Consider the following 14,821-nt stretch of genomic DNA (forward strand, 5'->3'; position numbering starts at 1 on the left):
CCTCTCTCCCTCTCTCCCTCTCTCCCTCTCTCCCTCTCTCCCTCTCCCAGGAGGGAAGAAGAATTGACAGTTTCTTGAGCAGCAGTTTGGCCAACGTTAATGGACAACTGAGGATAAGTATTGTCAGGGAATTCCATGAAGGAAATTACACCTGCATCGTAACTGTGATGCATAGGGGCTTGGCTTTCAACTTGACCAGGATCCTCTGTACCACTGTCGCAGGTAAATGCTTTTCCTGTTCTAGTGTCAAAGTCAACTGGCTGAGGATTTTCTGAAATGTTCGGTCAGGAGGGGCAGCCTACTCAGCCGGGGTGGGGAGAGCATGCAGTCTTCTCAAAGTGTAGCTTTTGCCATTAACTTGGATGCAGTCACCTGCCAGTCACGGCAGCATATTAGCGCAATGCTATCACAGCTTAGGGCGTCAGGGATTCGTGTTCAGTTCTGATGCCACCTGTAAGGAGTCTGTACGTTCTTCCCATGATCACATGGGTTTCCTCCGGGTGCTCTGGTTTCCTCCCACAGTCCAAAGATGTACCAGTTAGTAGGTCATTGTAAATTGTCCTGTGAATAGGCTGGGATAAAATGGGTGGGTGTCTGGTGGAATGGCTCATTGGGCTGGAAGGGCCTGTTCTGCGCTGTACCTCGAAATAAACGAAGGAATGAATAAGCTTGTGCCCAGCATGGTATGGTGCCATGGTGACAAGGTAGCTTAGTGGTTAGCACAATGCTTTACAGCTCCAGTGGACTGGGGTTCCATTCCTGCTGGAGCCCCTCACGGGTTGAAGTGGCAGTAGTGAATTCAAATATAATGTTACTATTCATTTTGTGAGCACTACAATATAAAGGCTGTGATCTACTGCTGAGGCTTTATAAGGCATTGATGGGATCCCATTCCCATTCCTACATGGCCTCCTCTACTGACACAATGAGGTCAAACTCAGATTGGAGAAGCAACACCTCATTTTCCCTCTGCAACTGATGGCATGGATGTTGAATTCTTTAACTTCCAGTAATTTTTCCCACCTTCCCTCCTTCTCCGTCATTCTGGTTCCCCCCCCCACCCCTTCTCTTCTCACCTGCTCATCACCTCCATCTTGTTCCCCTCCTCCTTCCGTTTTTCCCATGGTCCATTCTCCTCTCCTATCAGATTCCTTCCTTCCTTCAGCCCTTTACCTCCTCCACTACTCACATTCCAGCTTCATCCCACTCCCCTTCCCCCCAACTATCTGACGTCATGATTTCACCAGTCACTTAGTCATAGTCATAGTCTATTGATCCTGGGGGAAATTGGTTTTCGTTACAGTTGCACCATAAATAATAAATAGTAATAAAACCATAAATAGTTAAATAGTAACATGTACTATTACATATAGTAAGTCCAGGACCAGCCTATTGGCTCAGGGTGTCTGACCCTCCAAGGGAGGAGTTGTAAAGTTTGATGGCCACAGGTAGGAATGACCTCCTACAGTACATTAGAGTGGATGGGAGACATTGTCCAAGATGGCATGCAACTTGGACAGCATCCTCTTTTCAGACACCATCGTGAGAGAGTCCAGTTCCATCCCCACAACATCACTGGCCTTACGAATGAGTTTGTTGATTCTGTTGGTGTCTGCTACCCTCAGCCTGCTGCCCCAGCACACAACAGCAAACATGATCGCACTGGCCACCACAGACTCGTAGAACATCCTCAGCATCGTCCGGCAGATGTTAAAGGACCTCAGTCTCCTCAGGAAATAGAGACGGCTCTGACCCTTCTTGTAGACAGCCTCAGTGTTCTTTGACCACTGGAGAGGTCAGAATACCAGGGAAGAAGGGGAAGGGGAAGGATCATCGGAGGGTGTTGGTGGGCAGGTAAGGAGATAAGGTGGGAAAGGGAAACAGGACTGGGTACTGCTGGGTTGTGGGGGGTGAGGGGAAATTACCGGAAGCTGGAGAAATCAAGGTTCATGTCATCTGGTTGGAGGCTACTCACACTGAATATAAGGTTTTGCTCCTTCATCCTGAGTGTGGCATCATCGTGGTAGTAGAGGAGGCCATGGACTGACCAGTCAGAATGGGAATGGGAAGAAGAATAGAAATGGGTGGCTCTGGGAAATCCCACTCTTTGTGGCAGACGGAGTGAAAGTGCTCGATGGAATGGTCTCCCACCCCCTGTCTCTGGTGTATACCTCTTCCTACCCTGTCACTTGTAAAAATGCCATCCCCTTCTCTTAGTTGCACCATCTCCACTGCATCTGCTCTCAGGATGAGTCTTTTCATTCCAGAATCCTTCTTCAAAGAAAGGGGTTGTCCTTCCTCCACCATCAGCACTGCTCTCACCTGCACCTCTTCCATTTCATACTCTCACCTCATCCTTCTGCCACCCTACCAGGGATAGGGTTCCTCTTGACATCGCCTACCACCCCACCAGCCCCTGCGTCCAGCACATAATTCTCTGGAATGTATGTCCTCCAAAGGGACCCCGCCATCAAGCACACCTTCCGCTCCTCACTTCACTTTCTGTTTTCTGCAGGGATCGCTGGCTATGTGACTCCCTTGTCCATTCGTCCCTCCCCACTGACCTCCCTCCTGGCACACATCCTTTCAAGCAGAACAAGTGCTACACCTGCCCCTACTCCCTCACGACCACTCAGAACCCCAAACAGTCCTCCAGGTGAGGCGATGTTTCACCTGTGATACGTTGGGCTCATCTGCTGTATCCAGTGCTCCTGGTGTGGTGAGATCCAACGAGATCGGGAGACCGCTTCACTGAGCACCCGCTCTCTGCCCACCACAAAAAAGAGTGATTTCCCAGTGGCCAACCATTTCAATTCTATTTCCTATTTTTGTACAGGAAGGAGAATTCAATGTGAACTCGGCCCGAAACATCGGCACTTTGTTCATTTTGTGTGTGTTACTCAATATCATCACAAGGTGTCACCCCATCCATTCCACGGTGTTGTACATCTGGTCCATTTTGGTGGTATACGTATGTAGTATATGGTTGAGCACCCCTTATCCGAAACTTCAAAATCCGAAAACCTCAAATCCAAAATGTTTTGAGTGCAAGCATGATTCAATTCAATTCACATTTAATTGTCATTCAACCGTACATGAATGCTCGTGAATATAGCCAAACGAGACAGCATTCCTATGGGAGTCAAGGTGCTAAAACACAGGACCAACAGTCACACACAAGAACACGTTCACTGAATGAAAGGGTCCTTAATGATGTCACAAATGGAAAATTCCACAAGGTGCTGGAAAACATCTCGGGTGATGGCCAGCGTTCTGCACTTCACACGGTTCTGAGAAGTGGCTTCACATATATAATGAACTGAAGTCAATACATCAATTAAAATTGAAGGTCTCAATCTTCCATCAAGTAATAATTGAAGGTCTCAATCTTGTATTGAAAGAGGTTTGTTAAGGTTGTTATAGCTAGGGATGGTAATGACAAAAAGCTCCCAATCCCTATTAAATGCTGTAAGCAGCGTGCATCTCAAATAGATTCTGACAACCGTCCAGCTCCTGGCCTTCACGTCTGGCTTAGCTACAAAGCCTGGTGGAACTGTTTCTGCTACAGGGAGAAGGGGCGAAGGTGAGGAAGGCTTTGGATGTAAATCTTGTGTTAAACTCCAGAGCTGGAGTCCCCAAGGCAATCCTACATTGAGTTCAATGCAGACCGGTCACTCCTGTGACCCGGCTGGTGCCAAACTGTGTCAGTCTGTACCCTTCCTTTGGATTCAGCGGCTGAGTGGAGAGGGGGAGCCTGCTGCCTGGGCAACAGATTGCTCTCCATATCGTACCACAAGGACTTGTGTACAGGCCCGCATGTCACGTGGACAGCTAGATCACAACGTCCATCGTCGACACCGATCAACAAAGGGCCTCAACTGAAAAAGTGGATTCATCAGCGTCAGAGTGAACATATAGTCATAGTCATACTTTATTGACTATGACTATGACATATGACTCTATGCCACTTAACGGTGTGCTGATCGTAAAGCAAGCAACGATCTATCGTGACAAACTGAAAACTGAAGGTATTGTTTAATGCACCATATTATTTAAGTATTGTATGGAACTAGCTCCCTCCCGTCATAGTTGCTGTAGAATGGGTGACTCTCTGAAATGAATGATGGATATGAAGCTAATCGCAGTGCTGGAACCCGGTGATGGACGAGTTTGGGAGAGGTCACTCGATTCCGACAGTCTGTGGAGGGCCCAGCTCCATCACTTCAGACTGTCCCTCGACTGCAGACCGTTCACTCTGTGAGCTGCACATAAGCTGTCGATGTGATGTGAAGGGATTTCATGTTTAGACTAGGGTCCCATCCCCAAGGTATCTCATTATACAGATGCAAGTATTCCAAAATCCCCAAAAAATCTGAAATCCGAAACATTTCCGGCCTCAGGCATTTCAGATGCGGGATCCTCAACCTGAGCAACAATGAACCTGACCGCATTAGCAGTGAATCTAACAAACTGATGTAACCTTCCCCTCTCCCATAATATGGTTGTGTCTCAGAGTCGAGTTTATTGTCATCTGCACAAGTACTTGAAAAGCCTGCTGGCATCAGCCTCACGGGCACAGGGCGTCAGACAGGCAGCATTCACAAGAAAATCATAAATTGTATACAAGATTTACAAGTAGTGCAATGGAAGTGATCAAAGTGCTCGTAGTGTTGCTAACCTGTGGTGATTACGGTTGTGCCAGCTGGTTCAGGAACTGAATGGCTGAAAAGTAATAATTGTTCTTAACGCAAACACGAGGAATCCTGCAGATGCTGGAAATTCAACCAACACACATCAAAGTTGCTGGTGAACGCAGCAGGCCAGGCAGCATCTCTAGGAAGATGTACAGTCGTCGTTTCGGACCGAGACCCTTCGTCAGGACTAACTGAAGGAAGAGTTAGTAAGAGATTTGAAAGTGGGAGGGGGAGGGGGAGATCGGAAATGATGGGAGAAGACAGGAGGGGGAGGGATGGAGCCAAGAGCTGGACAGGTGATTGGCAAAAGGGATACGAGAGGATCATGGGACAGGAGGCCTAGGGAGAAGGCCCCCCCCCTTGTCTTTCTTCCCGGACCTCCTGTCCCATGATCCTCTCATATCCCTTTGTCAATCACCTGTCCAGCTCTTGGCTCCATCCCTCCACCTCCTGTCTTCTCCTATCATTTTGGATCTCCCCCTCCCCCTCCCACTTCCAAATCTCTTACTAGCTCTTCTTTCAGTTAGTCCTGACGAAGGGTCTCGGCCCGAAACGTCGACTGTACCTCTTCCTAGAGATGCTGCCTGGCCTGCTGCGTTCACTAGCAACTTTGATAATCGTTCTTAAACCTGGTGGTGTGGGACTTAAGGTTTTTGTACCTCCTGCCCGATGGTAGCTGTGAGAAGGTGGCGTGGTTCGGATGGTTGGGGTCATTGATGATGGATGTTGCCTTCTTAAGGCAGCAGCTCCTGTAGGTACCACCGATGGTGGGGAGGGATGTGCCTGTGATGTAGTGGACAGGGTCCACCACTCTCTGAAGTGTTTTGCTTTCTTTTTGTCATGGGTAATGTCTGATGGATCACGGGCCATGCTGCTAATTCCTGACCGGCCATTTTCTCTCATTGCAGCTAGCCAGCGTGAACTGATAGCCCCGGTTATAATCCAGCCAGCTGCAGGCCTTCGAGTGGAAGTGGAGTACGGTGGGTTTGTTCGCTCTGTCGGCTGATGTTTGGTTTCTGCCAACAAGTGCCAGTGAGTTGTATGTGAGTTTGACACAAGTCCATAAGACATAGCAGCAGAATTCGGCCATTTGGCCCATCGAGTCTGCTCCACCATTCCTACATGGCTGATTTATTATTCCTCTCTACCCCATTCTCCTGCCTTTGCCCCACAACCTTTGACACCCTGACTAATGAAGAGCCTCTGTTCTATCTAGGCCTTTCAATATTGCATAAGTTTTAATAAGATTCTCCCCCCTCCCATGGTTCTAAACTCCAGTGCGTACAGGCTCAGAGCCATCAAATGCTCCTCATACGTTAACTCTTTCACTCTCGGGATAGTTCTTGTGAACTTCCTCTGGACCCTCTCCAACGCCAGCATATCCGTCCTAAGATATGGACCCCTAAACTGTGGGAAAAAAGAGCAAAATTTGAGAGGTAATGTACATGAGTTTAAGGACCATTTAGAAATATTATGGCATAGAGGAACAAGGCGTCCCTAAAATGTTGAGTGTGTTTCTTCAGGCTCCTTTGCCTCCTCTCGGATGAGAGGGAGCATGCTTTGAGTGGTGGGGTACTGCCTTTCTGGGCATAGTATTTTGAAGATGCCCTCAGTGGTGGTGAAGCAAATGCCCACGATCTCCGAAGCTACCTCGTGGCCCTTGCACGTTATTTGCTTTCTCTATAACCGTGCTGCAGTTAAGGAGGTCCCTGAAGATTATCTTACACGGTGAGCTTGTGGTAATGGATTTAATTGCATTTTCAGTGTTCATTTCGATAGGACTGGAATATGAAAGCAAGGAAGTACGGCGGAGGCAATCTGCTCGACAGCTCCACCAGCTGGCCGAGGTGTGCAATTGCAGCTGGCAACTGGTTTCTGATTGTCGCATGTACTGAGTGAGATACAGTGAAAAACTTACCTTGCATTCTGTTCATACAGATCCGATCATTACCCAGTGCATTGAGGTAGTAGAAGGGAAAATAATAACAAATTGCAGAGTAAAATGTTTTGTTAAAAGTTGGATAATCTACACCAGGGGTGCGTAAAAATCAGGGCGGCGATTGAGATTTTGAAAGCAGAGTTTTGCGGCAATTTTTCTGATTTGAGAAGCAACCACTGATTTGAGGAGTGACCACTTATAAAGGAGCAGCCATTCTTTTGGATTGTGCCAGTCTTTAGAATGGCTTTGGCTCATCAGGCTTAGGCGAGGTACGTTGTCTTGCAAGTTACTCTCTCTGTTCTCTCTCCCTCATTCCTATGCTCCAGGGGCAGTGTTTTAGACAGGATGTGGGATGTGGGAAGTCTGGGAAGCTCCCGGTCTCCCTGATAAACACACCTACACCAGGGGCACTGAGCTGCAGCTCCAGAGAGAATGGGCTAAGGAACTGGAGCTGCAGCTTGATGACCTTCAACTCATATGGGAGAATGGGCAGGTGATGGACAGGAGCTACAGGGAGGTAGTCACCCCCAGGTTGCAGGAGACAGGTTTACTGGGTGACTGTGAGGAAAAGGAGGGGAGAAGCACAGCCTGTGTACCTGTGGCCGTTCCCCTCAATAACAATTATACAACTGTAGACACTATTGAGGGGGACGACCTACCAGTGGGGGCCACTATGTCCGGGTCTCTGGTACTGAGTCTGGTCATGTGGCTCAGAAGAGCAGAGAGGTGAGGAGGACTGCAGAGTTAATAGGAGATTCCTTAGTCAGAGGACAGAGACGAGGTTGTGTGGGTGCGATAGGGACACCTAGATGGTAAGTGGCCTCCCTGGTGCCAGGATCAGGGATATCTCAGATCGTGACCATGGAATTCTCAATGCTGAGGGTCAGCACCCAGAAGTCTTGGTACATAGTCACAACAGTGACATAGGTGAGGTGGCCCTAAAGAGAGATTTTAGGGAGTTAGGTAGAAAGCTGAGAAAGAGGCCCTCTAGGGTGTTAATCTCTGGACTCCTGCCTGTGCCACGTGAGGGTAAGAATAGGATGATATCGCTGCGGAACTGGTGCAGGGGGCAGGGGTTCAGATTTATGGATCATTGGGATCTCTTCTGGGGAGGGAATGACCTGTACAAAAGGGACTGGGTACAGCTGAGCGTTGTTCGGGTGGGTTTAAACTAATTTGGCGGGAGTGGGAACCGGTGTGATAGTGCTGAGGATGAGGTAGTTGATTGATAAACAGAGGTAATGTGCAGTCGGACTCCTAGCGAGGAGAGGCAGATGAGAGAGCAAAATTACAAGATGATGAGTTGCAACATAAAAGGTGGACAAAGTTGGAAAAGGTGAATGTGCGCAGTATACGAAATAAGGTCGATGAACTTGTGGTACAGTTGTAGATTGGCAAGTATGGTGTTGTAGGCATCACTGAATTGTGGCTGAAAGAAGATTATAGCTGGGAGCTTACCGTCAAAGGGTACACACTGTATTAAAAGGATGGGCAAGAAGGCAGAGTGGGTAGTGTTGCTCTGTTGGTAAAAAATGAAATTAAATCATTAGGAAGAGGTGACATAGGTTCGGAAATAGTTGAATCATCATGGATTGAGCCAAGGAACTGCAAGAGTGAAAAGACCCTGATGGGAGTTATATACAGACCCCCAAACAGCAGTAAGGATGTGGTCTACAAGTTACAGCGGGAGATAGAAAATGTGTGCCAAAAGGGCAATGTTACAATAGTCATGGGGGACTTCAATATGCAGGTAGATTGGGAAAGTCATGTAGGTGTGGGATTCCAAGAGGGGGATTTTGTAGAGTGCCTATGAGACCAGCTATTCTGGACTGGGTGTCGTGCAATGAATCGGAATTAATCAGAGAGCTTAAGGTAAAAGAACCCTTAGGGGCAAGTGATCATAATATGATTGACTTCACTCTGGAATTTGAGAAGCAGAAGCTAAAGTCAGATGTATCAGTATTACAGTGGAGTGAGAATAAAGGGAAGTACAGAGGTGTGAGAGAGGAGTAGACTAGAATTGATTGGAGAAAAACACTGGCAGGGATAGTGGCAGAGCAGCAACGGCCGGAATTTCTGGAAGCAATTCAGAAGGCACGGGGTATATACATCCCAAGGAACCATATAACATACAACCATATAACAATTACAGCACGGAAACAGGCCATCTCGGCCCTTCTAGTCCGTGCCGAACTCTTACTCTCACCTAGTCCCACCAACCTGCACTCAGCCCATAACCCTCCATTCTTTTCCTGTCCATATATCTATCCAAGAAGAAGTAGTATTTCATCGGCAAGATGACACAACCATGGCTAACAAGGGAAGTCAAAGCCAACATAAAAGCCAAGGAAAGGGCTTATAATACAGCAAAAATTAGTGGGAAGTTAGGGGATTGGGAAGCTTTTAAATACCATCAGAGGACAACTAAAAAGGTCATTAAGAAGGTAAAGATAGAATACAAAATTAAGCTAGCCATTAATATGAAAGAGTGGACCAAAAGTTTCTTCAGGTATATAAAGTATAAAAGTTAGAGGCAAGAATGGATATCAGACCACAGGAAAACTATGCTGGAGAGTTAGTAACAGAGGACAAGGAAATGGCGGATGAACTGAATAAGTAGTTTGCATCAGTCTTCACTGTGGAAGACACGAGCAGTATGGTGGGAGTTCCACATGTCAGGGGGCATGAAGTGTGTGAAGTTACCATTACTAGATCAAAGTTTCTTTGGGAAACTGAAAGGTCTGAAGGTAGATAAGTCACCTGGACCAGATAGTGTACACCCTAGTGTTCTGAAAGAGGTGGCTGAAGAGATTGTGGAGGCGTTAGTAATGATCTTTCAAAAATCAATAGATTCTGGAATGGTTCAAGAAGACTGGAAAGCTGCAAATGTCATTCCACTCTTCAAGGAAGAGGAGAGACAGAAGAAAGGAAATTATAGGTCAGTTAGTCTGACCTCAGTGGTCGGAAAGATGTTGGACTCGATTGTTAAGGATGTGGTCTCAGGGTACTTGAAGGCACGTGATAAAATAGGCTGTAGTCAGCATTGTTTCTTCGAGGGAAAACTTGCCCGACAGCCTGTTGAAATTCTTTCAAGAAGTAACAAGCAGAATAGACAATGGACAATCGGTTGATGTTGTGTACTTGGAATTTCAAAAGGCTTTGACAAGGTGCCTCACATGAGGCTGCTGAATTAGCTACGAACCCATGGTATTACAGGAAAGATTCTAGCATGGATAAAGCAGTGGCTGATTGGCAGGAGGCAAGGAGTGGGAATAAAGGGAGACTTTTCTGACTGGCTGCCAGTGACTAGTGGTGTTCAACAGGTGTCTGTGTTGGGACTGATTCATTTTACATCATATGTCAATGATTTGGATGATGATATTAATGGCTTTGTTGTAAAGTTTGCAGATGATATGAAGATAGATGGAGGGGCAGGTAGTTTTTAGGAAGTAGAGCGGCTACAAAAGGACTTAGATGGATTAAGAGAGTGGGCAAAGAATGGCAGATGGAATATGGTGTAGGGAAGAGCATGGTCATGCACTTTGGTAGAAGAAACAGAAAGGTTGACTTTTCTAAATGGAGAAAAAAAACTGAGGTGCAAAGAGACTTGGGAGTCCTTGTGCAGGATTCCCTAAAGGTTAATTTGCAGGTTGAGTCGGTGGTGAGGAAGGCAAATGCAATGTTAGCACTCATTTCAAGAGACTAGACTATAAAAGCAAGGATGTCACGTTGAGATTTTATAATGTACTAGTGACACCTCACTTGAAGTATTGTGAGCAGGTCTGGGCCCTTATCTTGGAAAGGATGTGCTGAAACTGGAAAGGTTTCAAAGGTGGTTCACGAAAATGATTCCAGGATGGATTGGCTTGTCATATGAAGAACACTTGGTGGCTGTTGGCCTGTATTCACTGGAATTCAGAAGAATGAGGGATGATCTCATTGAAACTTATCGAATGGTGAAAAGCCTTGATAGAGTAGATGTGGAGAGGAAATGTCCTGTGGTGGGAGAGTCTAAGACCAGAGGACACAGTCTCAGAATAGAGGGGAACCCTTTTAGAAAGGAGGTGAGGAGGGATTTCCTTAGCCAGAGAGTGGTGAATTTGTGGAATTCGCTGCTGCAGGCAGCTCTGAAGGCTAAGTCTTTTTGTATATTTAAGGCAGAGGTTGATAGGTCAGGTCATAGAAGGATACGGGGGGGGGGGGAGGTAGGGAAGGAGGCAGGAGATTGGGGCTGAGAGAAAAAATGGATCAGCCATGATGAAATGGCAAAGCAGACTCAGTGAGCCAAATGGCCGAATTCTGCTCCTATACCTTATAGTCTATATCATAAAGAACAATAAAAATAAAAATGGAGTGCCGGTGGTCAGTAAGGTGCAAGATCATAAGGTAGATGGTGAGGTCAAGAGTCCATCTTGTCATACTCCAACAGTGGGGTAGACGCTGTCCTTGAGCCTGGTGGTACCATGTGTTTTCAGGCTTTTCTATCTTCTGCCCAGTGGAAGGGGGAGAAGTGAGAATGTCTGAGGTTGATGCTGTCTTTGATAATGTTGGCTGACTTACAGAGACAGAGAGAAGTGTAGACAGGGTTCATGGAGGGGAGTCAGGTTTGCATGATCTGAGTTGTGTCCACAACTCTGCAGTTTCCTATGGTTACGGGGTAGAACAGTTACCTTACCAAGCCGTATCGGACACTTTCTATTACAATTCAGAAATATGGACAATACAACATGACACCAAAGTTCTGATGAAGGGTGTCAACATGAAACACCGACCCTCCCTTCCCCTCCATTGAGATCTGCTGACACACCAAGTTCCCCCATCATGCTGTGTGTTCAAACGCCGGCTCGGAGAGCTGTTCCCGGCCATGAACCATGAAGTCCAGATGGAATTTTTTAACATAATCTCTTGCTCTTCATTAGTGGCCTCGCAACATTGTGGGCTAATGGTGGCGTGCATAAATACCAAGGCTTCACACACAAACAGGGGCATTAACATAAGAATTGGGAGCAGCACTCTGCCATCCTGTCCTTTGATCTACGCCAACATTCATCAAGACCACGGTTGATCTTTGACCTTGGCGCTATTTTCCCACATTAACCACGCGTCCTTTTATATCCTGAAATCTATCTATCTCTGGTTTGAATGACCTCAAACAATCAGCCTCCGTTATTCCAAAACCTTTGAGAGAGAAAAAGCATTCTCCCCATCTCAGTTGTGCATGGTGCACCTGTCACTCTGAGACAGTAAGCCCCTGGTTCTAGTCATCCTACAGACTCATTTCCCAGGAGTCTACAACTCATGTTCTCAATATTATTTATTTACTTTGTTTTATTATTTGCCTAATTTATATTCTTTTGCACAGTTTTTCAGTCATAGAGACTTGCCCTTTGGCCCATCTAGTCCATGCCAAGCCATTTAAACTGCCTAGTCCATTTGACCAGCATCCAGACCATAGTCCTCCATACCCTTCCCATCGGTGTACCTATCCAACCTTCTCTTCAGCATTTAAATCAAAATCACATTCACAACTTGCGCTGGCAGCTCATTCCACACTTTGAGTGACTAAGTTTTCCCTTGTGTTCCCCTTAAATATTTCACCTTTTACCCTTGACCTCTGACCTCTGGTTGTAGTCTCACCTAACCTATGTGGGACAGCCTGCTTCCACTTACCTTATCTATGCCCCTCATAATTTTGTATTCTTTTACCAAATCACACTTCAATCTTCTGTGTTCTAAAGCTACACTCTTAACCTATTCAAACTTTCCTTATAAGTCGGGTCATCCAATCCCCGCAGCATCCTTGTAAATTTTCTTAGTACTCTTTCAATCTTATTTACACTAAGATTAAAAGAGTACCGACAATATTCCAAATTAGGCCTCACCAACATCTTGCACAACTTCACCATAACATCCTATTTCCTGTACTCAGTTCTTTGATGTATGAAGGCCAATCTGACAAAAGCTATCTTTACGCCCTATCTACCTGTGACACCAATCCTTGTTATTTATAGTTCTTCATAAGTCCTATCGTATTTGTTCACTTTCCTTTAAATGCCCGAAATGGAAATCCAGAGCAACACACACAAAATGCTGGAGGAACTCAGCAGGACAGGCAGCATCTATGGAGATGAATGACCAGTTGACATTTCGTGCTGAGACACGTACTGTAAGTACTTTGATAGTAAGCTGACTTTGACTCTGACAGAAGTACTGTCTATCCCTCACAATATAAAGAGTCATCCAGCATGTCCAGTGTGGCTGTCTGGAGTTCCCAGTTCCCAGCCATATAAATTACAAAAAGAAAAATATTAAAAATTACCAATAATTAAATTAAATAAATAGTGCAAAAAGAGCAAAAATAGTGAGGTTGTTTTCATGGCTCAGTTCATTGTCCATTCAGAAATCGGATGGTGGAGGTTTGGAAACAGTTATAACCCCTCAACCGTCAGGCTTTTGAACCACAGGGGATAACTTTACTCAACCTCACTCACCCCGACACAGAACTGTTCCCATAACCTATAGACTCACTTTCAAAGACTCTTCATCTCATGTTCTCGATACTCATTGCTTATTTATTATAATTAATCATTTTTCCCTTTCTTTTTTGTACTTGTACATTTCATTGTCTTTTGCATATTGGTTGTTTGTGCGTCATTGGGTGGGGTCTTTGACTAGTTCAGTCCTGCCAAAGGGTTTCAGCCCAAAACATCGACTATACATTTTTCCATAGATGCTGCCTGGCCTGCTCAGATCCTCCCAACATTTTGTGTGTGTTGCTCGGATTTCTAGCATCTGCAGATTTTCTCTTGTCTGTACTTGTCTGGAGCTCAGAAGAATGACGGGGGAATCTCATTGAAACCTATCAAATATTGAAAGGCCTAAATAGAGTAGAGATAAGACCATAAGACAAAGGAGCAGAAGCCGGCCATTCGGCCCATCGAGTCTGCTCCGCCATTTTATCATGAGCCGATCCATTCTCCCATTTAGTCCCACTCCTCTGCCTTCTCACCATAACCTTTGATGCCCTGACTACTCAGATACCTATCAATCTCTGCCTTAAATACACCCAATGACTTGGCCTCCACTGCTGCCCGTGGCAACAAATTCCACAGATTCACCACCCTCTGGCTAAAAAAATTTCTTCACATCTCTGTTCTGAATGGGTGCCCTTCAATCCTGAAGTCATGCCCTCTCGTACTAGACTCCCCCACCATGGAAAACCATTTTGCCACATCCACTCTGTCCATGCCTTTCAACATTCGAAATGTCTCATTCTTCTAAACTCCAAGGAGTACAGTCCAAGAGTGGACAAATGTTCCTCATATGTTAACCCTCTCATTCCCGGAATCATTCTAGTGAAACTTCAGCACATCGTTTCTTAAATAAGGAGCCCAAAACTGCACACAGTACTCCAAGTGAGGTCTTACCAGTGCCCTATAGAGCCTCAACATCACATCCCTGCTCCTATACTCTAATCCTCTAGAAATGAATGTCAACATTGCATTCACCTTCTTCACCACCGACTCAACCTGGAGGTTAACTTTAAGGGTATCCTGTACGAGGACTCCCAGGTCCCGTTGCATCTCAGAACTTTGAATTAACTCCCCATTTAAATAATAGTCTGCCCGTTTATTTCTTCCGCCAAAGTGCATAACCATACACTTTCCAACATTGTATTTCATTTGCATAACCATACACTTTCCAACATTGTATTTCATTTGCCACTTCTTTGCCCATTCTCCCAATCTATCCAAGTCTTTCTGCAGACTCTGTTTCCCCAGCACTACTGGCGCCTCCAGCTATCTTTGTATCATCAGCAAACTTAGCCACAAAGCCATCTATTCCATAATCTAAATCATTGATGTACAATGTGAAAAGAAGCGGCCCCAACACGGACCCCTGTGGAAGACTACTGGTAACCGGCAGCCAACCAGAATAGGATCCTTTTATTCCCACTCTCTGTTTCCTGCCAATCAGCCAACGCTCTATCCACGTATGTAACTTTCCTGTAATTCCATGGGTTTTTATCTGGTTTTGCAGCCTCATGTGCGGCACCTTGTCAAAGGCCTTCTGAAAATCCAAATATACAACATCCACTGCATCTCCCTTGTCTAGCCTACTTGTCCCTCAAAAAATTGTAATAGGTTTGTCAGGCAGGATTTTCCTTTAAGGAATCCATGCTGAGTTC

At 45.8% G+C, this 14,821-nt stretch overlaps 1 protein-coding gene across 5 annotated transcripts in view; it reads left to right on the forward strand.

Moving 5' to 3' along the window:
* The window catches only part of LOC134345117 (interleukin-1 receptor accessory protein-like), a 90,890-nt gene that overhangs the window by 53,940 nt on the left and 22,129 nt on the right, over positions 1 to 14,821 (forward strand). For all 5 annotated transcript variants that reach the window (XM_063045293.1, XM_063045295.1, XM_063045296.1 and 2 more), the window contains 2 exons: positions 51 to 222; positions 5,603 to 5,674. In XM_063045293.1, the coding sequence (XP_062901363.1) occupies positions 51 to 222; positions 5,603 to 5,674 (244 nt within the window). The remainder of the gene's footprint in view (positions 1 to 50; positions 223 to 5,602; positions 5,675 to 14,821) is intronic.

This window comes from Mobula hypostoma, chromosome 4 (genome assembly GCF_963921235.1).
Source record: "Mobula hypostoma chromosome 4, sMobHyp1.1, whole genome shotgun sequence".
In the NCBI taxonomy this organism is placed as follows: Eukaryota; Metazoa; Chordata; class Chondrichthyes; order Myliobatiformes; family Myliobatidae; genus Mobula; species Mobula hypostoma.